The following is a 26,146-nucleotide window of genomic DNA, read 5'->3' on the forward strand; positions in this document are numbered from 1 at the left end:
GTCTCCTTCTCTGGAGATATTTAAGACCCGTCTGGACGCCTACATGTGTGACGTGGTGTAGGGAGCCTGCTTTGGCAGGGGGGTTGGACTCAATGATCTCTAGAGGTCCCTTCCAACCCCTGTGATTCTGTGATTCTGTAATGTAACACAGCACAAGTAATACTGAAGACCTGATGTTGACACTGTATATGTGCTTCACAGCTTCTGCTTTGACCAAGTTCTGGCATGATCTTGTAGACTGTGATCCTAGAGTGCGTCTTCTAGGTCAGCTTCATAGAAAAAGAAGTAGTAGCCTGTTGTGAGGTGCTTCCATAGTGTGACCTGGAGCAGTGGGATGCACAGAAGGTTTGCTTCAAATGCACTTACTACATCTGACCTAAAATGCTAATGTAGATGTGCTGTTTAAGTCAGTTCTTTGGTCCCTCTGTGCTGCTGGTGAAGTTGCTTGTCGAAGCTATTGTCAGATGGAACAACAAAAGTTCATCACCTATGCATGAAATTAGTATTCCTGTTGTTGTCCTGTTTGTTCAATCTGTGCAATTCTTATTTATCTGGCTGAATCACCAAATTTTATGAACTATCATTCTTTGAGTATCAATTCCAGAAGCTTTACAAGACAAGAATAAATTCAGCCATGCGTATGATACCCATCTGAAATTAAGGAGTCGAAGCATCTTGCTTTAAAAGCACAGTAATACTACTGAACAACCAATGCTCGATTATTTGCATGCACTTTCTCTAACAGTAGTGAATTATCATCTTAAGTGCTGACAGTGTGCACCTTACTTAACTTGACTTGTGATTTTTTGCTAAAATTCTTTGGAACAACAGATGACTTGTACAGTTACCCTTGTTTTGTTTTAATTACAGATATGCCTGTATTAGTCCATTTAAAACCTAATGTAATAGGGGAAGTGGTTTTAAGTTGAAAGAGGGAATATTTAGGTTGGATGTTATGGGGAAGTTCTTCACTAGGAGAGTGGTTAGGCCCTGGAACAGGCTGCCCAGGGAGGTTGTGGATGCCCCGTCCTTGGAGGTGTTCAAGACCAGGTTGGACGGGGCCCTGGGCAACCTGATCTAGTAAATGTGTATGTTTAGTGGCCCTGCCAGGCAGGGGGGGTTGGAACTACATGATCCTTGAGGTCCCTTCCAACCCGGTTCATTCTGTGATTCTGTGTAAAGCCTATTTTTGGTCTTTCTCTCGTCATCCACTTTGAAATCTATTTCATATCTAAGGAGTCTGTAGGAACAAATGAATTTTGATCATTCTTGTCACTGATGTAGAAATGATTGTCACTGCTTGTTTTCTGCCTTCACATCAGGATTGTAAGAGCTCATACCTGTGATGCGGCTTCTTCACTGGGAGGTCCAGACTCCGAGCACAGAGCCCTGTTCATCAGCTACACTTTCTGGGCAGTGCAGGAAGTCAACCAAGGTGCAGACATATCTGGTCTTCTGTTGTCCTTGTGGTGCCAGTGGAAGCTGAGCCAGGCCATGCTTAGATTACCATGTGTGGTAGAGACATACAGATTAGATCTAACTATGATGTACTAATCTTTGTACTTGGCATTGGTGAGGCCTCACCTCAAGTACTGTGTTCAGTTTTGGGCAACTCAGCACAGGAAAGACATGGAGTTACTGGAGCAGGTCCAGAGAAGGGCAACAAGGCTTGTGAAGGGCTAGGAAAATCAGCCCTACAAGGAGAGGCTGAGGAAGTTGGGGCTGTTTAGTCTGGGAAAAAGGAGGCTGAAGAGAGACCTTATCGCCCTCTTCCAGTATCTGAAAGGTTCTTACAGTGAGAGTGGGGCAGGTCTCTTCTCACTAGTGACAAGTGACAGGATGAGGGGAAATGGCCTCAAGTTGCGCCAGGGCCAGTTTAGGTTGAATATTAGGAAGAACTTCTTTACGGAAAGGGTAGTTAGGTACTGGAATACGCTCCCCAGGGAGGTGGTTGAATCACCATCCCTGGATGTGTTTAAGAGCCGTTTGGATGTGGTGCTCAGGGGTATGATTTAGTGTAGGGTTTTTAGAGTTAGGGTACTGGTTAGGCTGTGGTTGGACTTGATGATCTTCAAGGTCTTCTCCAACCTGGGTAATTCTATGATTAATTTGTTGAATTCATCATCTTTTCCAAGCTGGTGGGCTAAGAAGTTAGAATGCCTTATGCATGCAGATCCCATATTTTCCACTGTTTGCATTTGGAGTGTATTTAAAAATTCATAGCACTTCTAGATCTCAAAAAATATGTGCTGTGTCAAAAACAAACAACAACAAAAAAACCAACCCCACAACTTTCTTGTAATTATAACTTCTGCATAAACAGCAAACAGGCCCAATTTTGAAATAGCTCATTAATTATATCCAGCATATATATTTGGTTTGTTTGTTTTACTCTAAAAGCTGTGAGCTTTTTTACATTTGAAAATAAAATGAATTTGTAGCAGCTGATTATGAAGGGATTCTAGTGCAGAAATGTGTGATTATATTTAGTATTTTTCTTATTCATACTGTTTTATTAGCTTTAGCGCCGTAAAGCTGATGAGCAAGTAGCTCTTTATAATTATAATCATATGTAATCTATACACATAATCCGTATAACATGGGTGTTTGTCTGTACTTCAAGCTGTATTCCATTTCTCACTTAGTAAATGAGCTTTTAGGAATCTGATGTAAACACAAATGATCTCTAGGTCTAAAGCTGAGAATTTTCAGTGAATTGCCCACTCTTTCCTAAAATGCAAGTGTAGAGCATTTTTCTTTCACGTCAGCTGAGCAGGGAGTTAAACTTGTTTCATGTCAGGATGAGATATTTAAGCAGCCTGCTCTCTGTTAGCATCAGAAATTGTGCTTAGTCTTTGTATCCTGCAAACTGTGCTTTGCTTTTTGTACGGAATTGTGGTACAAAAGTTTTGCACTAATGTTGTTACTTTCACAGTGGCTGCTGGGCTGCGAATTGTTTTCTCTTCACAGTTGATTAGTTTGAGCAGTCTCGTATCTCAGCAGCATTTACTCAGAGAATAATCATTGTTTTTTAACCAGAAGCAGGAAGCTGATGGCAAAACTTTAGTGCTGTAGATAAGCTCTATTAGACTTATATTTATTTTCGGCTGGTTTCTCATTGTAATTGTTTTTCAGCCTTTGAAATTGACCGGAATTCATAATTCATGGTACATAATCCCTTCTTAATTGCATATGCCAGCAGAGCTTTCAGAAGATTTCAAGTATCACAGCTCAGCTTTGTTTGAAAACAGTTGTGTTTCTTTTCATGTGCCATCAGAGGACAGTAGGGGATGAGTGATACCCATTCTGACATGGCAAAATCTGTTCAGAAAGATTGGGAACTTTTGTGAGAAATGCCAGCTGTCTTCGAATCAAGTTACAAACTTGTGCTGTAAACCTGGTATAATTCTTCTGTGTTAAACTGGTGAGCGCTTCCTCCACCCCTTGACTGTGCCCCAGTGGCGCACTGGTAAGAATGCCACTTTGCAAACACCAGGGCCCGGGTTCGAATCCCCCTGTGGCGCAAGTGGTAGAAGTGCCGCTCTGCTACACAGAGGCTCCAATCCCGGGGGTTGAACTCGATGATCTCTAAGGTCCCTTCCAACCCGCACAAGACTATTATCTATTATTATCTATTAAAAGCCACAGACATGCTTTCATCTTAGTCTAATCTTTGTTAAATATTACTTTGGATACTAGGGGGCTTGGAAATAGATGATCTTAAAGGTCCTTTCCAAACCCAAACTGTTCTATGGTACTGTGAAAATTGTAGGACTTCACTGTCGGTCTCCATGACTTTTCAATTCTATTTGCTAGTTTTTAAAACTCTTACAGACAAGTTTTGAGTGTATTGGGTTGTCATGGTTTTATACTTATGGGTCATAAGTATTTGCCATTTAAATTAGACCTCCTTAACAGAATTCAACTCTTTGCCTAAACAAGTTCAAGGGATATAAGCAATAGATTGACCGTCAGACTTTTTTACTTGAGTTTGTTAGTGATGATTGTAGGAAGATCCATTTCTCACTTGCCCTTTTTCTTTCACTGTTTTTCTAGATGGAGTATTAAGCCAGCAGTGCTTAGTCAAGCACTAATTTACAAAATCAGCACTCAGTGTTTGTGACGTGTGTGTTTTTCTGAGGTTGTTGTCTAAATAGACCATCCCCTGCACTTGCTATGGAAAAAGTACATTTAAACTGTGTATAAAACAGTGCTGTGATAGATTAAAGGGCTTGGGAAAGATGACAGCTTGACCTGAATTTTTAGAATGATTAACTTTTGAGCTCTAACATGCCCCCAAAGTATATTAACAGAGCAATTAGCAGACTCAACTTTAAACAAGTCTCTTTTTCTCCACTAATTCTGGGAGAGGTTGACCAGCACTGGGCTGTACAAAGATTTAGCATTACTTCTGCTTCATAAATGTTGTAGAAAAGTCTCTTGTTGTGGCAGCAACGTGTACAACTTGTTTTTGCTGACTGAAAATGTCTGAATTCATCTAAGAACCTAGTGCAAGTAACTCTTAAGTCTCAAATATCAATCTCAAATATCTTATAGATATCTCAAATATCTATAAGTGCACATTTTTTTAGAGTTTTGACTAGATTTTGTATCAGCGTTGAAAGACTTGACGGCTTGTAGACCTTACTGGGAGGAGGAAAGCATTGCAAAGTAACTGATGAGGGCTTTCTAGTCAGCTTAACTTTGAGAAGAGACGTAGATGGGAGAGCAGTATAAAATACCAAGTACAGGAGCTTCTTGTGAACTTGTATGGAAGTGTTGAGGAATAACAAAGCAGATCTGACCAGTCCTTTTTGGCCATGTCATGGTGTGACGACTAATTCTGGGATCAGGGAATGCCTTAACTTTCATTGTACATAGCAAACTGCCAGTAGCTTGTGTTCATTCTTTGTAGCTTTTCTGTCTTACGTTTGTTCTATTGTGGAGATGAAAGTTGACTTTTGATGAAAATACTGAAATCCAAAAAGTAAGGAAATAAATCAGCAAGGAATATCAATCAATGGTATGTATGGCTACTCTGGCTATTGCCATTTGTTCTGGAAATCACTTGAGTACAATGGAATCATCTTGGGAGACCGAAATTGTCACAGGCTGATTCAGTCATTGAGAGTTGGTGCTGAAGTGTTTTCTCCTCCTATTGCTTGAATTCTTCAGGGACCATCATAGAAAGGAAATATGCTTTGTTCTGAGTGGAAATCTTATTGGCCTAATATATTCACCTATCTTTCTGATCTACAGAGGATTAATTTGGACAGATGTACTTTGTGAATCTGCAACTACTCTTATGTGACATTCGGTTCAGTTGCCTCATTTCTAGCTTTTCTGCACCTCTAAAATGCAAAGCATTACAACTTTCTCGAGGCTGCAGCCTTGCAGGTTTGCAGGCACATGAACAAATCATTGCCACCAACCATGTGCTTCCTTGTTGTTGACATGTTTGTCGGCTGAACAGTAGAAGGATTCAGATTAAAGAAACAACAGGTAACAGAGTCACTTTTTGCTGGCTTACTGAGTGCAGTAATCATACTGTGTGATCAGATACATGAGAACCAGCTAATGCTCAGGAGCGGAGAATTGTGCAACTGGGTGCTGAAGAAGGAGGAATAACAAAACAATAGTGTGACTGAGCAAAGAACTATTTAGGTTAAGCAGCAATGTAAAATTGCATAGGAAGAGGAGACAGGTATGTGGTATATCCCCTTTTAAAAGAACCTCTCTTTCTGCATCTCTAGGTCTGTATGCCTTATGCCTCTGTGTGTGTATGGATGATGGTTAGCAGCTTTTACAATGAATAATCAAAGCAATAAGGGAACTTTGGAGGCTTGTATGAGAGACTAATAGTGAGGAGATTCATGTGTATGCCTGCTGCAGCTTTTACAGGAGCTGTTAGCAGGACCAAAAGCCTTGACAGGAAATGGAAAAATTGGAACTACTGTGTTAGGAAGTGTCATCCATGAATGAGTCTTTAATGCACCATTGACTGTGTGCTGTCAGGAACAACAGGAGGTGTTGCAGACCTCTTCTGGAATGGGTTGAAGTCAGGAATGTCTCCTGAATATATTTTTTGTTTGGGAGAGCTGCTCTGTGCTGCTTTCTTTCTGAACCTGGAGGTCAGATGTGTCAGGCCACAATGGTTTGGGTGTGTAGGTTCACCTTGTGAGTTCAATTTGCAGGATGTACTCCCTGCAGATTTGCAAAGTTCTCCTGCTGCCTTGCTGATATGATGTCTCAAACAAAGAGCTTCCCAATTGAGAGGCCCTTTTATCTAACTGTGTGGACTACTCCTTACAATGAACTTTAATCTGTTTTGGGTGTTTTTTGAGTTGAGCTGTGAGTAGTACTGGTTGTGCCTCAGAGAGCACAGATTTAATGAAGGGGGAAACCTGCTGGGCAGCAGCAGCTGGGAGAGGAGTGAGAAAATGTGAGAAAGCGGTCCTGCAGTCCCCAAGGTCAGTACAGGAGGGCAGGAAGTGCTCGAGGCATGGAGCAGAAGTTCCCTACAGTCCAGGAGAGGCCCATGGAGGAGAAGGTTGACCCTGTGCAGCCCACAGGCACTGTGCAGAGCAGATCTCCATGTGCAGCCATGGAGGAGCCTGAGGTGGAGCAGGAAGTCTAGGGGAGCTTCTGTCCATGAGGGACACTCCTGAGGGATGGGTCCTGTGGTATGGAGCTGTGTTGGAGCAGTGCTTGAATCACAGAATTATCAAGGTTGGAAAAGACCTAGAAGATCATCTAGACCAACCATTCCCAATACTTCCCGGCTAAATCATATTCCTCAACACAACATCCAGACATTTCTTGAACACTCCCATAGTCGGTGACTCCACCACCTCCCTGGGCAGTGCATTCCAATGCCTGACTGCCCTTTCTGAAAAGTAATACTTCCTAATGCCCAGCCTGAATCTCCCCTGGCGCAGCTTAAAACCATTCCCTCTACTTCTATCATTGATTATATGAGAGAAGAGTCCAACCTCCAGCTCACTACAACCTCCCTTCAGGAAGTTATAGAGAGCAATAAGGTCTCCCCTGAGCCTCCTCTTCTCCAGAGTGAACAATCCCAGCTCCCTCAGCCGTTCCTCTTAAGGCCTGTGCTCCAGACCCCTCACCAGCTTTGTAGCCCTCCTCTGAATGCGTTCCAGGGCCTCAATGTCTTTCTTGCAGTGAGGGGCCCAAAACTGAACACAGTAAAAGAGTTGAAGCAGTTTGAAGAGCTGCAGCCTGTGGGAAACTTGCCTTGGGATGTCATCCCATGGGAGGGACCATGAAAAAGAAATGAAGCATTGTGGACTGACTGCAGTCCCTGTTCCCTTTTCCCTTCCACTGTTTGGGATGAGGAGGTGTAGGAGGGTGTGTGGGGAGTAAGGTGTTAAGTTTTAGTTCTCACTGTCCTTGTCTGTTATCAACAATGTTAGGTTAATCTTCCTTACCCTGAGCCTGTTTGTACCCCTGATGGTAACTGGTGAGTGATCTTCCTGTCCTTGTCTCAACTGGTGAGCTTTTTTTTCCATCTTATTTTTTCTGTCCTGTTGTTCTTGGAGAGAGAGTGTGAGAAATGTTGTGATACTGAGCTATCACACAGTGATAGTGTATTATATATTTATGAAAATTAGATTTTGTATATAATATCTGTGGGAAAAGAATACTCCTTTTGAAGTGAAAGCTCTAAAGTACAACTGGCTCAAAAAGTAGGTGGAAATATTGTGAATTCATTTTTTTTAATTGTAGTATTCAGTGCATTCAGCCATTAAAAGAAGCATTTATCTTGTGCATGTGTGATAGCAGCATTTTGCATGTTTTTGCTACTTTTCTATTAACAATGAAAGCTTTACTCTAAATCTGCCAACCCTTTCTGAGGGCTGGCTGAGGGAATGGACACCCCTGTAAAACAAGTTCCAAAATACCAGGGCAGAAGCACTTCTCTGAGAGTTAAAAATAGTGGGTCATTTTTTGAAGGACTAATTAACTTATTTGTTTCTGAGGTGATTAATTCTGAAATGCCTGATTTGTGTGCATGTTTGAACCTGAAATGACCTGTGCAATAGGGAAGCTTAACTCTTGAGTATGTGTAGAGAATTGTTATACTTGGAGCTATCAATTAGGTTTTTTTCCTGGTGATATTTTAGCAGTGGATATATGCAGTGTGTGAAAACCAAGGGTAGGTAAGTATATGATCTGTATATACAGGCAGTGGGAGACGCTTAATAGTTCTTTGACGGAGTATTTGTCCTCTTTTAAGTACTTAAGTGCTACTGCTTTTATTTCTTTAAAGGCTTGTGTTCTGTAGCCAGATTTGTAGCTTTGACTGAAATCAGTCTTTCTGGAATAGTCAGTAAGACATAAAAAAAAATAAGCACATCAGTGTCCCAGATATATATCTTGTGTTTGCAAATTCTTAGTAGTAAATACATTCGACTAGTTGGTACTATATATCTAAAGTACCTAGTAAGGTAACTACGTATCAAATCTGGGTAATATTAGGCTTGCTGTTCAGCATATGAAAGTTTTCTACTTCGCATTTAGCTGGATTAAATATAGCTGCTGTTTATCCTTCATAAATGCATTTTGCAAATAAACTTGGGGTAGGTTTAAGACTGTTAAAATACTTGTCGGATATTGCCAGTAGTGGTGAAACATAGAATCCTGAGCAATGGGCCGTTTCTTTTAGCAGCAGTTTGTTTGTCCTGTCTCCATTTTATTTTATTTTTTTCTTCCCGAGTGCCCCCACGTGCCAAGGTCTGTGGAGCCCTGCAGGGAACTGGGTCAGAGACTTGTCTTGGTTAAAAATAACCCATCAAAAGAAGGATCTTTGTCAGTTCTGTCTTGTTGCTACTCTACAGGGCCATAAACAACTGTTGCATCTCAGAAGTTACCTGTCGAGTGAGATTTTTCTGCAGAAAGCTGCAAAATTCTCGATTAATAACTGATCGGTATTTCTAGCCAGTGGTAGGTGGGAGAGTAGTTACAAAACTGTCAGCCTGGAGGACAGCGGTCTGCAGTTAGTGAAACAGATCCACTTCAGTGGAGTGACAGGAATTGATCTACTAACAGATGGCTGCTGAACAATGAGTTTGAAGGTAATTAATTGTGAGGAAATATATATTCAATTTAGGAAAAAAAAGAAAAGGACAGAAGTTTTCATGGTTTTTCCCTATATAGTGATGGTGATCTTTTTCCTGAGAAATATTTTTCCAAACGCCTTTATACCAAATTACATTACCCTGTAAAGTTATGGTTAATTTTTATTATAGCTGAGTTGAGTGGATTACGTGACTTCAGAAGAGCACCTCTGTGTGACAGCGCATTTTAGTACCCATTGTGAATCTGTTGTGCATTAAACTTAATTTAGATACCATATGGCATTTTCTGCTTAACATTTATCTGCAGAGCTTTTGGATTCTTATTAATGAATGGGATGCAGCATACAGAAGTAATGTTATTGTCATAATGTTTTTCGTCTTAAACTGTGAATGAAAATTAATTGTAGTTACATTTCATTAAACTACCTGAATCACAGAATAATAGGGGTTGGAAGGGACCTCTAGAGATCATCGAGTCCAACCCCCTTGCCAAAGCAGGTTCCCTACACCATGTCACACAGGTAGGCGTCCAGGCGGGTCTTGATTATCTCCAGAGAAGGAGATTCCACAACCCCCCTGGGCAGCCTGTTCCAGTGCTCCGTCACCCTCACCATAAAGAAGCTCTTGTGCACATTCATGCGGAACTTCCTATGCTCCAGTTTGTGGCTGTTTCCCCTTGTCCTGTCTCCACACACTGCTGAAAAGGGTCAGTACTTTGCCCCCCACACCTCAGCTATTTATAGACTTGGATCAGGTCCCCTCTCAGTCTTCTTTTCTCAAGGCTAAACAGACCCAGTTCACTCAGCCTTTCTTCATAGGGGAGATGCTCCAGGCCCTTCACCATCTTTGTGGCCCCTGTTGATCTCTTTCCAAGAGATCCCTGTCTTTTTTGTACTGGGGAGCCCAGAACTGGACACAGTATTCCAGATGAGGCCTTACCAGGGCAAAGTAGAGGGGGAGGATCACCTCCCTCGACCTGCTGGTGACATTTTCTTTAATGCACCCCAGAATGCAAATGGCCTTTTTGGCCACAAGGGTACACTGCTGGCTCATGGTCAATCTGTCGTCCACCAGGACGCCTAGATCCCTCTCTGTACAGCTCCTCTCCAGCAGGTCTTCCCCCAACCTCTACTGGTGCATGCAGTAATTCCAGAATATAGGTTATTCTTTCTACTTTTCCTGAGCTTTTTAATCTGAAATAGACCCTTAGTTCATTTTTCAGTGTATTGTTTGTTCTTTATTACATCATTATGGTCAGTATGCACAGGAGAATTGTAGAACTGTGTACAAAGTATGGAAGCAGAAGTGTATTCATACGGTCTGCTTTAACTTCAATTTTCAGGCTTATGTGAAAACTTGTTTTGCAACCCTGGTGCATGGCTCATACGATATAATCCCTGATCCTTGGTTTATTTAAATATAGGAGAAAACTTTCTTACTGCAAGGGTGGTTGAACAAGGGAAGAGGTGGACTCTGTAGAGTCACACTATATGTCCTTGAAAGTACTCAAGACCCAGCTGTACATGTTCCTAAGCAAAACGCTGTAGCTTTGAGTCAGGGTGGTTGGTCTGGGTGATCTCCAGATGCTCTCTCCAAGCTCAGCTATTCTGTGGTTCTAGGCAGGGCTTCTTTGTGTTTATGATTTTTTATTTTTTTTAAAAAAAGCTTTATACTGATGATTTGGCTACTAGAATACCTCAAATTAAGAAACTGCATATGAAATTGAGTTCAAAATGTGTATTCGGGATCCCAGTTCTGCTTCTTTCTTAATATCGGTATGTAATTTATGTATATAAATACAAAGTTATTATTTATGTATGTGCATATTTTAGTGGATAGTAAACTTGAGTTATCACCCTAGTTTAGTTGATGTGATACAGAAGGCCTGGCAATGAGCTTGTTCACTCCCTCTCCATCCACTGTTCGTGTTGTCACTGCCAATCTTGAAAAGTTGCCTCAGACTTGCTCCTTATAACTTTCTTTTATGGAATGGTTAGTACTTGAGTAACTCTGTCCAAGCACTTGAAAGATGGTTTTTAAATCTTTACTACGTAGGTGGCATGTATCTTACTTCCTTACTTCTCTTATTCCTTACCATTGAAGAAGTTATAAATGGTTGTGCTTTTATATAAATAAAGTTTGCAGATTGTGGGCTTGATTTGCCTTGCAAAACAGCCTCGGGGCAAGGGACTGTGATAATCTTGAGGACTTTTCCAGAAAGCATGTCTGAGTTGTGAAAAGTACATTTTAACACATTTGATAGAGATGTGATTTGTTCCACTTCACTTGGAATTTTAAAAGGTTCTTAGTCTTTTAGGGTTTTTTTTCCTGTTAACAAACATCTCCACATCTAAGGACCTCTTACTTTATATCTGTAAAAATTCTAGAAGATTAGCTTGGAAAGGGGTTTCTTGTCAACATACCATTTCCTATGTATGTCTGATCTGTCCCAGCTCCTAATGCTACTGATGTAGGTGTTATTTCTTTGCAGGATGCAAAAGGACTGTGTGTGCAATTTCATAATTATAAAAAACAACCCTGTTTTTGTGTCAACAGTTTCAAGTAGTTCCAGAGCTTCAATAAGTTGTTGCTACTCATTTGCTTAATTGCAACAGTGCCATGTCAGGATCTTCTTACAATGAGATGAAAACAATAATAGAGCATTTTGTCTTGAAGATGACTCTGCATTTCTTGGAGTGTTTTAGGAAAATCCTTATCCTTTATAGTTTTTAGAAGATGAAATTCCTAAAAATAAAACAAATCTCAGAAGCAATTCCTTGATATATATATTTTTTTTTATTCCTGTCAAGTATAGCTTACTGCCTGGTGAGTATTTAAATCCTCCTTTGAGGAGATTATAGGTAGACTGTTCTGGGTTTGTTCAAGCGTGTAGTCAGTGAGCTCATGGGTCTTCGGTAGATATTTGCATTTAATGATTTTACTCGACCATGGGTCACGTATCTGATTGGGTTGCAGTCTTTTTTAAAGGGAGATCTCCTTTGGCTTTTTTGAGAGGATTTGATAGCTCCTTATTCAGCAGCATGAGGGCATTCTGTTTTTCTGTATCTTGAGCGTTTTTCAGTTGTCATGATAGTTAAATTTATTCTCCTGCCCTTCTCTCCTTTGAATCCATGCTTGTCTTTCTTCTCTAATACTTACTGCCATTGTAGCTTAATTATTAATCCAGTCTTCAGCTGAAGAGTTTTTCTTCAACCTGGCAATGCTGACCAGCTCCAAAAACAACTATTTCTAGTCCAGCCACTGACTTTGAACTGCCAAAATCCAATACTACCCAGTGACTGCATAGGCTCCAAATACCTGTGTCACTGCTTCCTTTCATAAAAGGCTTTTCCAGATTCTCTTCAGTTATTCGTCTGCTAATACTAGATCACTGGATCAGCGAGCTTTTTTATGCTATAGTTAAGTACACAGGTAATCATCAGTCTTCCAAAATATACTTAAAAAAACCCAAGCAATAATTTATTATTGTACTGGTTTTGTTTGTGCTATCTCTTAATGAGTCTATGCTGATTTAATTCAGCCATTTATTTAAACATAGTGCTTTTTCAGCCTTTGGCAAGTATGGGCAATTTCCGTTGTTCGTGCCTTAAAGTTTTTATTCTTTGGGCTTTCACTTGCCAGTTTACTGTCATTTGTTCCCATATGGATCTTCTGATATTCTAATGTATTGACACTAATATACTGTATTGAAGTACGAACTATTCTATTTTAATTAATGAGCCGTAAAAAAAAAATTGTTGACTTGTGTCCAGACATCACACTTCATGAATGCTATATTGGGAAAACACAAATAACACAGGTGCTATAGGACAATGTGTGAAGCAGACATATCCAAGTTAACTAATGCTGCTAGCTTCAGTTCAGAAGGATTTATAAGCTCTGTGCACAGCAATAGACCTCCTGATCCTCCAGGAACTGCTTTGGGACTGAGTCTTTGTCGTCAGCTTTCCAATCCTTTCTGTGACAGCTTTCACAACAACTTATTTTCATGAGGTCCTAGAATCCTGGTGCGTGGTAAGGAAATACCCGAGAAACCTTTTGTTGGGCCTTTTGCAACTTCTTTAGTTAATAAACCTGTGCTTGATTGCGCAATGATTGAAGTCTTTCCTGTTTCAGCAGTGGTGCAGCAGCATACAGTCTTAACTCCTCACGGAACTCATGGTTCATTTTCTGCTATGTGAAAATGTTAACTGTTTGTCAGTTACAGTTTGCCAATAAAAAGTAACAGTGAGCTCATCTGTCCTTCAGAACCATTTCTCATGAGAGCAAGTTCTTTCTGGAGAACTTTTTTTAAGCCTAGTAAATGTTCATTACAGTAGTTAGGAAACTGAGAAGATATATCAAGAGACTAGATTTGCTAAACTGGAGACATGACTGTGCTGAGATGTGAAGGGTGAGGGGGGAATTAGTGCCACTTGGTGTAAATGATGCTGAGATTCTCAGTGCCTTCTCCGTATTACCATCACAGTCAACTTCTTGCAGACCTTTGAGCCTGGGAATGGTTTCAAAAGAAGAAACTTGTAGTAGTGTAAGAAGATGGATGTCTCAAAAAATACCACAGTATCATAGGGGTTGGAAAGGACCTTTGGAGATCATCTAGTCCAACCCTTCTGCTAAAACAGGTTCCCTAGAGTAGCTTGGTTACGTATCAAGTTGGTAGGACTGGGTGCTTCCAAAGATACTGTGAGAGTAAGTCAGTGTCATTGCACACCTGCTTTCTTATCTTTGAACTGTTGTAAAGATTAGAGGGACTTGGAGACTGGAAAAAGATGTGTTGCAGCCATCTTCAGAAGGAACAAGGGGTCAGGGAGCTTCATTCTGATCAGCTACACTTTGGTCCCTGGGAAAATTATGGAACAAGTCCACTTGGAAGCCATTTCTTGGCACAGGAAGCGAAAGTTATGACTGGGATTGGCAAGTGTGGATTCACGAATGATACTTGTCAAACAGATGGCTGCTGTGATGGAAAGGCAGTAGGACTGGGTAAAGGGTGAAGAGCAATAATGTCATTTATCTTGACTTCAGCAAGGCTTTCATGATGGTGTCCTACAGGATTGTTGTATCTCATCCGAATCATTACAGTCTAGATGAGACTGCTCTATATTTGTTGAACTTAATCTGATTTGGGATTTTTAACATCTTGCTAGTGGCCTTCCGAAGCAGGAATGCACCTGTATCAAATTTGCAGGCCCCTGAGGTTGGGGGAGTGGGGTCAGCATGCTTGAAATCATGGCTGCCTTTGGGAGGGACCAATATTTGTATAATTTCACAACAAAAGATATAGGATCACCTTTGTATTACATAGCACACAGGGAAGAAAGAGGAATAGGATAACATCACTTTTGTGCTGTATTTCTTAAATGAGATATGACACTATATGCACTTATTTGAAGAACCTCAGGTTCTGCATTCTCTGCCTGTCCTGGTGTGTGTCTGTGTACATGTGAATCATAGAATCATTTGAGTTGGAAGGGACCTTTAAAGGCCAGTAAGACCAACACTCCTGCAATATCTCCAGCTAGATGAGGCTGTTCAGAGACATGTCCAGCCTGACTCTGTGTATCACCAAGGGCATCAGGTCTCCTTAGAGCGTTCTCCAGGCTGAACAGCTCCAGCTCTTAGCCTGTCCTTGTAGAGATGTTCCGTCCCTTAGATCATTTTTATGACCCTCCCTTGGATGCACTCCAACAGGTCTGTGTCTTTCCTGTACTGAGAACTCTGCATCTGGATGCAGTATCTCTGCTGAGGTCTCTCCAGCACAGAGTAGAGGGGCAGAATTACCTTCTGTGACCTGCTGGCCATGCTTCTTTTGTTGCAGCACAGGATATGATTGGATTTCTGGACTGCGAGGGCACATTGCTGGCTCATACCCAACCTGCCATCCACCAGTACCTCTTAGTCATTTTCAGCAGGGCTGTCATTTGTCTACAAGCTTACTAGGATAGTGGGGGATGTTGTGACCCAGTTGCAAAACCTTGCCCTTGTTTTTTGTGAATCTCATGAGGTTCTTCTGGACCCACAGCTGGAGCCTGTCTAGGTCTCTCTGAATGGCAAATACCGTGAATGGTGGTAAATACTTCATTGTGTTCTGAATGAGTGTTTTATAGGTTAATTTTGCCAGTCAGCAGTTGAGCTATTTCAGATGTATCAGACTGGTCTAGAAGATAGCATTTGAAATAATCTAGAATGTTCACTTTTTATAAATTCTAACATATTCATGGAAATTTTCAGACAGAAATGAGGGACAGTACCATTTCTCTAATATGATCAGTGATGTGCTATTCAATTTCTTATGGTGATTACTTGAAAATCCTCATTGAGTTTCTGAATTACATCTGGCAATCATCACTATTCTAAAAATGTTAAAACACTTTTAAAAGCAGATTTCCTTTTTCTGTAGCAGTTACTTAAGAAACAAAGACGGTATAGCTGCTAATGTAATAGCTAGTAGCGGAATAGGATTCTTATGGGCTTTCTGGTTGTGTGGTTTTTGGAGTTTCCTTTTTTTGAAGACCCTCAGCAGCTAGTGTGTTCTGTTCTTTCTTATCTAATATGTAGAACCTCTAAAAAGAGGTGAAAGAAACAAAAAATGAAAATTGAAGGAAACTTCAGTTTTAGACTTGGAACCTTTGCTGGCTGTGGAGAATATTATATGCTTTTAAGTCTTGTCATCTAGCATACAGGGATTCCATATGAAGTTGTTATGATCATTTAATGCAAGACATGTTGCTTTTGATTGTATGATATTGCCTCTGTAGAGCAATTTGTGTTTTTAAGTTTCCTTATAGAAGTAACTGTGTTTCTTTGCAGATTATGGAGCTCTGTGGTGCAACAAGACTTGGCTATTTTGGAAGAAGTCAATTTTATATTGCTTTGAAACTCGTTGCTGTGGCCCAGTCAGGTCTCCCTCTAAGAGTGGAAAGCTTAAATACAGGTAAAGCAAAGGAGGGAGAGTGGGTGGGTTTTGATTTGTACTTCACTTACAGATTCTGGGAGAGTAATCTTGTAAATTAATGTGGTTTTGTCTTTCTGTACATGTTGATAATCTAAAAATACCAGTTGTGGAGAGACTAAGGCAGTCTATTCTTAAGCAGTAACTGTAAGATGAGGTACCTCACCTCCTTTTCATTGAGGTAAGTCCTGTTATCATGGGCCAAGTGGACAAATACTACTGACTGTTGGGTTAAGTACAAGTTAATTCTATGGACTATTATTTTATAACTTGTGCACTGTACACTCTGAATCAAGTATTCATTGGAGCAATGAGAATTTGAAGGAGAAGAGGAATGTAACATTTGCGTGCTTTTGTACATGCTGAGATTTTGGAACCTTGATAGTAACAAATGCAAACTTTTCCAAAGATGCATTCCTTTCCACTTGCTCTGAGTTTTTTCCCTTCTGTAGCCCAAATATCAAGATTAATGGTTTAAGATCTTTTTAATTAAAAAGCTTCATGTGTAAAAAGTTCCTTTATCAAACAGAACAGCTGTTGTTTCTGAGGGGTCAGGTGTGATGTGGATAATAGGAATAGGAGAGACTCACTTGAGGATGAATGTTCAGAACAGCACAAAGTGCTTTGAGGCTCTGCTGTAGCTTTCAGAGTGATGTAAGCAGATCTTTGTCCATGTTGCTCCGTGAGATGGCAAAAGATTTAGGAAGATGATGGTTTATAAGCCACAGCAGCCTTTTGCAGCAATTACATGACCCAGCTTTTGGTTTCTGAATGCAGCTTTGAATTTGGTTGAATACTGTAGTAGATCTTACTCCAGAATTCATGTTGTAGTAGAATTTGTCTACTGATATTATTAAAAGCTCCTAGGCTTTATTTTATTCTGAAGAATACAGATTAAGCCAAGTAAGGAGAATACAGTAAAAATTATCTAATAGCTTTGTCAAATACTTCAGTCTTATAAAGGAGTAAAGAATTGTCACGTGCTTTACAGTTACATTTGTTATAGGCTTCTACAAACAGTTTATACTACTTTCATGTTTTCTTTTTTTTTCTAACTTTTTGGAAATGTGCATGATTTTATTCAACACTTCGCTAGCATTGAAGTTCCTTTCTGCTCATAAACCACCACGTTTATAAATTGTTTCACTAGTTCTGGAGCTGAATGTTCCAAAGATCAAAGGCTTTGGCAAACTGTAGCAGAATGCCCTAGAATCAGTGAGTTGGAAAAGAAAGGGACGTTCAATTCTTAATATCTGATAAAACTGAGACTTGATAAGCAATGGTGGGATTTCTCATAAAATGGCCATGAAAGAAGGCAAATACTTTAATCTCTGTATTTAACTTTTTTCAGTGCTTTCAGTGCTTGGTTTATTTTTATGTAAGGTACCTTAACTGAATTTTTTATACAAAAAAAAAAAAACAAACCCAAAACAAAACAAAACTTGGATTATATCAGAAGAAATTTGAAGGAAAGAATCAAAAGGAAAGTACACAATTAATTCTCAAATATGAAAATTGAAATCTGTGTGATGGAATATGTTTCCTTGATTTATTGCAGAGCTAGAAATACTTGTAATAGTTTCTAGACTTCTAGAAGAAATTTCTGTCACTTGTTCCAAACCTACTAAATACGACAAGTATAATCGACAGAACATTTATTTTTACCATAGCTGTTTTTAGCTTTGGTTGTCTGTTGCCTTGGTTGCAGTGGTTCTAGTCATCTCTGTGATGTCCTTGCTCGTAGAGTAGTTCAAGAGACCTTGCTGCAGCTACTAAATAGCTAAAATACAGCAGGCTGAAAGACTCATAATGATTCTGAGCATGGGTTATCTTCCTTTGATAATGGTTCAGCAATCTGGTCAGCAGGGTTCCATCCACAGTCCTTCTGCAGGAAGGCTTGAAGAGGAATTGTTAGATCTGTCCTTTATGCTCTTTTTCTCTTCAAAGTGAAATAAAGGTTTTACTTCAAGACGTCTACATTTATCTCTGTATACTCTGCATATTTTTTATTCAGTGATTGTCTTAAATAGTTTTCACTATTCTAAGTTTTTTCTCCCCTTCTCTTTCCTTTTGCTCTTTGGTTCTCTGTGTTTTTCTTTAGCAGGCAGGATGCTGGTTTTATGTGGATTGCTGAGTGCAGACTAGAGTCAAATTTGGGGTTCAAAGTCCATTCAACATAATTATTATCCAGTTGATTTTCAATTAACCAAGTGCTTTTATGATTACACAGCCGTAGTTTACTAAAAATACTGGCTTTAATTTTTATACTACAAGCTTCTAAGTCTGGCTGCTTGGTGTGTTCTTTTCTTGCTATCCCAGCAAATTTTCCTTCCAGTAAGCTAAAAATTGAGACGTTAATGAGCAGTATCTGGTCAGAAGTAATATTTGTTTTCTAAGTATAGAATCCTGGTTTTGGTGGAAGAAAATATTTAAAAGACGTGGTCTTGAGAAATACAGTGAACTTTTATAAAGTTTTCTAATTTAAGGTCATATTTCCATTAATAACTACTGTATCATTTATAATTCATGGATTTCTGAATTATAACTAATGTTAAAATGTGATTTTCTGCTGTTATGGGGAAAAGTCAGAAAAGAAGTGAAAAATGGCATTTTTTTCACTTGCCATTTAGAAGTTTAGTAGTACAGTAAGAACAAATCTGTATTATCTAGTCTTGTTTTTAAAGATGATGATGATGTATTTTCTGTTCCTGTTGAGCTTTGGATGATGTTTTGTGAGATAGTACTAAATACCTCATGCCAAAGCCTCATGTTGGAGCAACCAGTAGACTGAAAATAGAATTCCCTTGTATCAGAAGTTCTAGTCTTCTATGTAGTCTACATACAGCAATCCATGGGAGGAATTGAATTTGACCCATACTGTAAATTGCTTTTCCAACGCAGCAAAGATGAGTCATCTGTGTGGCAAATTCAGTTTATTTTGATTCACAATGGATTAGTGAGAAATCTGATTGGGGTTCAGAAAAATGGTACAAGTGGGAAAGCAGTGGGAAACAGAACATCTATATAGATGTAAACCATAAAGCTAAGGACCTTCTGGTTGTTGGGTCTGTTTGTTTTTGGTAGAAAGTTTCTGTAGAAGATTAGGTGTTCATTAAAAAAATAAAATAGTAGAATATTCCCAGTTGTATCCCATTAAAACAACATACAGTACAACATTAGTAGTTTAGCTTCTTATAGGAAGGTGTACACAAACATGATTCCTGCAGAATTGTGATGCAGAAAAGGCATTTGCTGTTTTCTGACTAGAAGAGGTTGGTGATAACAGCTGTCTTGGTATCAAAGTAATTGAGGCACATATGAAATTTCAGCTACAAAATAAAGTGCATATTTTAGTTTTAAAGCTCACAGTTCTATATAGTAAATGGCTGTCTCTTTTCTTTTTTTAAAACAGTGAAGGACCTCCCTCTTCCCAGATTTGTTGTGTCAAAGAATGAACAAGAATCAAGACACGCGGCCTTGTATTCTTCAGATGCTGATAACCCAGCTTCTTATTCAGGTGTGATTCCTCCTCCACCTGGCAGGATACAAGTCAAAAAAGGCTCTGTGAGCCATGATGCAGTTCAGCAACGTACATCAACTGATCAACAGGTAAATTAACTTAAAAGATTAAATGGGACTCTTAACCACTAATTTGCTTCATAGGCATCAGTCTGATAGTGTTTCTGAGCTCTGTTACTTTCAATGTAGTTTCTTTAAAAATAAAAATATATACATGCACATTGTATGCTTTTTATGTATATAAATACTACATACACTTTTATAATATTTCTGTGTAGGAAGTATTTTTTTAATGCGTTCTTATATGTTTGAAATATTGGTGATAATTGAGACAGGAAAAAAAGAAGAGATGTGTAGGGTATGATAACTATCAATTTGTAATCATTATTATACTGTTGCCTAGTTTATCAGAGTTCACATCAGCTTCCTGGTCTTCACAGCAGTGTTACTGAATGCCATGGAAGACTGGATGTTTAGTCTAGGCTGTCATACCTTTAAACCTGAAATACTTTATTTAGAAAAATCTCATAATGACTTCTTTCTGCCTTACATGCTGTTATTCAGGATTTTTATTGTTAAGTAGATAAGGTGAGAGCCAGAAATAACAGATGCACAAAAGTTTTTGTGTAGTGTTTCACTGTATTATAATGATGAGAAAACCGATTTCCTTTTGCTCACTGATTCTCTCACCTTCAGGTTATCTGAATATAAGAAAACTGTACAGGCTTATGGCTTTGTGCCTTCTCACAATTCTTTCTTTATTTACTCTTTATGTTCTCCTTCCTTGGGGAAATCTTTTTGTGACAGTCCTTTTTACCAAAGTAAGGATGCTACATTTGAATACTGTGTTTTGCTGGGTGTTTTTTTTATCTGTGCACAGCTGTTGAATGCCCTGATATATGTGTGTGTATGTGTGTATATATATATATATACTCATATATACTCATATATATATATATGAGTAAAAGAATTCACTTATAAACATTTATTAATCACTCTAGAATAGTCCAGGCTTCCCCAGTTAAAAACCAAAACATAAATTGGCAGCGAACATCCATAGTCAGTGGTTATCGCTAACTTCCAAACTGGAAATTGAGACAGTAATGATATGAGCTCTTCCAGTAGATCTGAAGATAGCTTGTTTATGTTTGGCTTTGGGGATGTGTGTTTGAAATACAGTTCCAGAGAAGTCCACAATACATTTATCTGATGATGGGATTTTAGGTTGATTGTATTAATACCTGTATGCTTCTATCCATTTTTGAGTTTTAGCAAGTGACTGAAATTTAATGCAGAAATCTGTCCTGGTGTAACTTCAAAGCAACATAATGTAGTGTTTGAGATTTCCAACCTCTGACAAAAGAGGCCACGTATTTACAAAGCTGTATAAGGATCCAAATTTCAGTTTGCTATTTTGACTTGTGTAAGCAGCCTGGTATCTCTGTGCAAGGTATTGTCAAAGTAAAGAAACCCTGTGTAAAGTGCTTTGAGAGATCTATCCCAGAAAAGTCTCTTGAAGTAAATGTAGCTAAAAATAGAGTTGTTTTAGAGCAGTTTTAAGTATTCATGGTTCAGAACATCAGGGAAGTACTGTCTGATTTTTGTACCCTATTATAAAACTGCATCTTCTGTTGGTTCTTACATTTCTGACTGTATAACAAATCTGTTCAAGATGCCTAATCTTGGTCTAATGTTTATTTTGTACGTTATAGGGGTACAGAGGATTTGAATCCCCTTTGACTGAGAATGGGACTGGTACCCCTCTCCCCCCCCCCAGGTTTCTCATAACCATATAAATACTAGTTGTTTGAGTGTTGTTTTCTGTTTGTTTTTTGCTTTTTACCCCCAGAAGATTAACAAATGACTAGAGGGCTTTTTTCTAGAAAGTGCTGATTGAGTTGTATTTGCCTGGAGATAATGCTTAGATTTGAAATATGTAGAAGGAGGTCCAGCCAATGTTACGCGCCATCTTTTTCAAGATAGAAGTTGCTGAAGTTTGAGAAGTAAATTATAGCAAGTCATTTTTCTAGAGGCCACTTTTCTTTTTGGGGGAATTTAAGTGTCTTGAGATGATATACTTCACTTATAGAGCTTGTCACTTAGCTGTTAGATACTCTAGTATTGACTCTGAAATCTAATTTCATTTTTTTTTCTTAAGCTGTATATTGGCTTTAGCAATATATGTGCTGCTTCAAAGTGCTTTGATTTCTGACCAAAATATTTATGTGAAATCGTGTGCTGACTTGGCTCTGATCTTTGAAAGATGGTTACATTCATGCTCCATTTCCTATATTGTGAAATGTCACACAGATTAATGTTTCCTAATTGCAAGTAGCCTATGTAAAAGAATTTCACCTAGGGTTTTGTGAGCTAAAAGTCATAGAATACTATCTCTCTATTGATGCATTATTTTGGCAGTGTTATTATCAGTGCATTATTCGGAGCTTCATTCAGATACAGCAAAGTTGTTTCCAGACAGGAACTACAAATGAGGTTTCTTTTACAAGCACAGGGCAAATGCAGGAACGTTGTTTTTTCTGTTGCGATTTCTGCGGTGAGTTTTTTTTGTTTATAATGGTGTTATGTAAAGGGAGCATTAGCCAGAAGTTTGTATCTTCTCTAATATTGCTGGCATGAATAGTAGATGACCGAAGTCACACTCAGCTGTCATGAAAGCTACTGAACTGATTCTAAGAGTAAAGACAACTAATGGAAGAAACCTGTACTAACTAGAGGGTGTGTTGATTATACACCTTACTGGATGTAAAACACTGGGAGGAAATAGGTTTTTCTACTGGTGTAATTTCTTGTTGCCAAATAGACAGCAAGCAGATCAAAACTTCTGCTGTCACTGTCACATCTGTATGAGCGGTTTTGTTCACATGGTTATGTTAGTCATGGACTGTATACATATTTTTCTGTGTGGGTAATGGCAGCCATACTACTAAGCTTTTAAATTAGGCCAACCTTGTGAAACTGGATTCTGACGAGTTCTTGTGCATTTTTGTTTTTTTAAAGCCTAGAAAGTTTAGGACCTGTTGATGCTTCTTGCACGTTTTTTAAAGGAGTAATAAATGTTCTGAAAGCCATCTCATAGGAAATAATACTCCCTAATCAAAACAATTCTGCTGCTTCCTTCTTCTGAAACTAGTTTACCTATGACTAAATGCTCTCAGTATCAGTCTGTTAGATGCTACCTTTGCATGCTTTGCATTTTGTTGTTAAAATCAACAAGCTTGTAATTATATGGTGACTTTAAATGTGATCCAGATACTGAGTCAGGTACCACTTTAGGATACTCTTGCTTAGTTTACAGCCTTTTTTCAGGAAGGGCAGGAACTAGATTGAATTGGTAGTGGCTCTTGCAGCTAAAAACTGTATGTAGCAAATGCTATAAGGTAAGACATTGCTGTGTCCAGATGAAAATAAAAAGCTGAAGGTACACATCTTCCTTATATGTGCATTAAGCATACCACTTAAAAAGCCAGATTGTGCTGAGCTATTGCTGCATCAGTGCAGCTCAAAATACTGGATGACTTCAACATTTGTAACTACGTGGGAAGTTGTGTGATATTTTTCTAAGTTTTGCCAATAGAGCATTTCTCTTAAATTTTGTTTAGTAGATTAAACGGGTAATTCCAGATAAGAATATGTGGTATTAAATAAATTGCTTAGGAACATAAAGCTGGAAAAAAAAACTTTTTTGTCACTGAGTTGTTATTTTGCAACTTAGATTTATGTATTAGTATCCCAGTTGTTGGAATTCTCTCTTGTGGCACCACGCTGAAATATACTGAAGGTCAGGTTAAATGTTGTGTGATTCCTTGTCTAGAAAATCACTGTTCCTCTGTTGTTGTGTGCAATTCTAATAGATAATTACTTTTTAAAAAACAGTCGGGATTCTCCTGTAAAACAGACATTTCATCTGCACTGGCATTGTTGGGGAAAACTGTTCCTACATCTTAATGGCAATATGGTGGAATGTTAGTGGGAGTTCAGAATTCCCACTTAACTCTCCTCAGGTCAGTTATTACTTGCTATTTTAACAACTTTGATTTTAGTGTTTCCTGCAGAACATCACCAGGATTTATTAGAAAACCATTGTATTCCCCTCTAGATTCATTTTGCTTGACAAAATCTGAGATCTGTTTTGTTTAACATAGTAGTTCACAGTAATCCTTGTAATCCTTCTTTTCCATTAATTCAGTTTGAATTTATTCTCACTGAAATTGCCTGACCAGACTTACAGTTCTAGTTTCAAATGAGATCTCACCAATATTAAGTATTATTTCATAAATTACTTCCTACATCTGATGAGTTTCTCACCTCATACATCTTTGCAGCTGTAGAAAAAGCAGATCTGTCATATTTGACATAATAGTGGTCTGACAGTTGAGCTATGCATCCAGTCTTCTACTTTCAATTGATTGCTTCTCATTATTCACTGACTATTAATTTCTACTCTTTAAGAAACTGTTTTGTACTTGAAATTTTGAGAGCTTAGTTACCTCTGTCCTCAAAATAGTCTATTCTTATAATGCCTCCTTCACATTTCCTGTCAAAATACATTAGTATATTACTTAGTGTGTATAAGCATTTACCTGTGTTATCAAGTTAGGTCACTCCCCAGTACAGTCTTTCAGCAGCCCTATTAGAAAATTCACTTCAGTCATATGGTTCTCGTGCTAATGTGGTTCATTCTGTAGCTATTTCTTTTGCAACTTAGATTCTTGTATTAAACACCAGATTGTTAGAATTATCTTGTATGGCACCATAACGAAGTATACCGGTGTCCAGGTTAAATTCAGCACAATTCTTAGTCTCAAAAATTTTGAAAAAACTTGAGCAAAATTTCTGGTGCTGTGATTTATCTCCTCTCCATTTATCTCTGGGTTTTTAGTTGCCCTCTTCAAAACTAAAACTTTTCAGACTTTTGAGGTCCAACAAGTTTCCAGTTGGCTGAACCACACATTCCAATCTAAAAAATGTATAGCACTTCACGTAGAGAAGCTCACATTGAATCTTGAACTACTTTATTCTTCCATATAAATACTAGCTGATTACAAAATCATGGGCTCTGCAATGCGATTACCATCTCTAGCATTATCTTTCTTCATAATGGATCTGTTCCCTGACTCTTATGCAGGCTGTGTGGTGTCAGGACCTGGACCACAGCACCCTTAGAGCTACCCTTCGGATACCATGTCTGGCTTCATTGTCTCTGGAATTCTCCTTAGGAGGCTTTCTTCTGGCCTGAGGTGTGAGATCCAGGAAAAGGTTTATAATCCCTTTTGACTCGTGTATGCTTGCAATTTCCTTTTGAGGTTGAGATCACTCCAGTGTTGGTTTAATACAGTATTGTGTTGCCTTACACCAGTTTGACTTACATTCACCACAGTTCTTCTTTTGGAACCATATATTATAACACCTTTTTTTGATTAGCACCTTGTTTTTAGTTACTGCTCATCATTCCAAAAAGGTCCAAGTTAAAGTCTTTCATAGTTTTTAGTAATTCAAGTTTAACAAAAATCATGTTTTTTTTAACAACTTGGGTTAAATTTGTTATTTTAACGTAATTTTTATTTTTTTTTAAGATTAATTACTTGATTTTTGCTTGTTAACTGTAACCTTATTTTTTAGTAATATATTAAGAATGTTTTTATTGTTTTGATTTAATGTTAAGATGTTGGTTAACTATTTATATCAACTTGCTTTTATTTGCATCTCTTATCTCTTTCCTGAAATAATGTAGCAATGAATAAAATAGTAGGAAGCAGAAAGTTATAATTACTATTGATTTTATTGAGTTTTGTTTGGATAGAAATTAAATGTTGTTTTAAATGTTTTAATGGAATTGCTATGAAAGTGTTAGAACAGTTTATCAAAATAGGATTTTAATATTGGCTTATTTAACAAATGATACATTGACTATAGTATGCAGATGGGTAAAATTGCTGAAGTTACCGAAGAGATTAGGTGGGTAACTTCTGTTAAGCATGATGAAATTGAGCCACTGAGTTATCAGTGTCCTGAGTTACACATCTGTTGCAATTGTTACATACTAGGATTTGGAAGAGTGCTCCAGGTAGGTACTGTAACATAATGGTCTTGAGAAAATTTAGTCAGGGGTATTTCAGGCTTTTAAGATTAGTTTTCCTTTACTAATAGATTGGATGGATGAGAATGAGTGTACCATCTTCTCAACAGCAGCATGTGCTCTCATAAACTGCATGTTTCGAGAGTTTGACTTTGTACTACATTTGAGGAACAGAGGTTGTTATGATGAAGCCTGTTTACTAAAGCTGGAAGTCTGGTGCAGTATCAAAGCAGAAGTTTTGTACAACGAACTGCATTTTCTTAGGCACAAGTGTATTAAAGTGCTAATTTTTATCAACTACAAAGGCATGTATGTGCCTGGTAGTACACACACATTTTAAAAAAAAAAAAAAAAAAGTGTGAATTAACCTGTATGTAGTTTGTTTCAGTGCATTTTTTCCATGACTACCATTGCATCTGAGTTGATGTTCTTATGGTTCTACTTTCTTGGTCTTTCCTG

At 38.4% G+C, this 26,146-nt stretch overlaps 1 protein-coding gene across 8 annotated transcripts in view; it reads left to right on the forward strand.

Annotated features, from left to right (window-relative positions):
* The window catches only part of REPS1 (RALBP1 associated Eps domain containing 1), a 60,541-nt gene that overhangs the window by 3,674 nt on the left and 30,721 nt on the right, over positions 1 to 26,146 (forward strand). For 7 of the 8 annotated variants that reach the window (XR_001554185.1, XM_015858396.2, XM_015858398.2 and 4 more), the window contains exons 2-3: positions 15,930 to 16,053; positions 19,484 to 19,680. Coding sequence is in view for 7 of the 8 variants with exons in the window: in XM_015858396.2 (XP_015713882.1) it covers positions 15,930 to 16,053; positions 19,484 to 19,680 (321 nt within the window). In the remaining variant the exon portion in view is untranslated. Of the gene's footprint in view, positions 1 to 15,929; positions 16,054 to 19,483; positions 19,681 to 24,736; positions 24,868 to 26,146 lie in introns of those variants that run through there. The other variant, XM_032443326.1, reaches the window with a different exon arrangement.

This window comes from Coturnix japonica, chromosome 3, assembly GCF_001577835.2.
Source record: "Coturnix japonica isolate 7356 chromosome 3, Coturnix japonica 2.1, whole genome shotgun sequence".
Classification (NCBI taxonomy): Eukaryota; Metazoa; Chordata; class Aves; order Galliformes; family Phasianidae; genus Coturnix; species Coturnix japonica.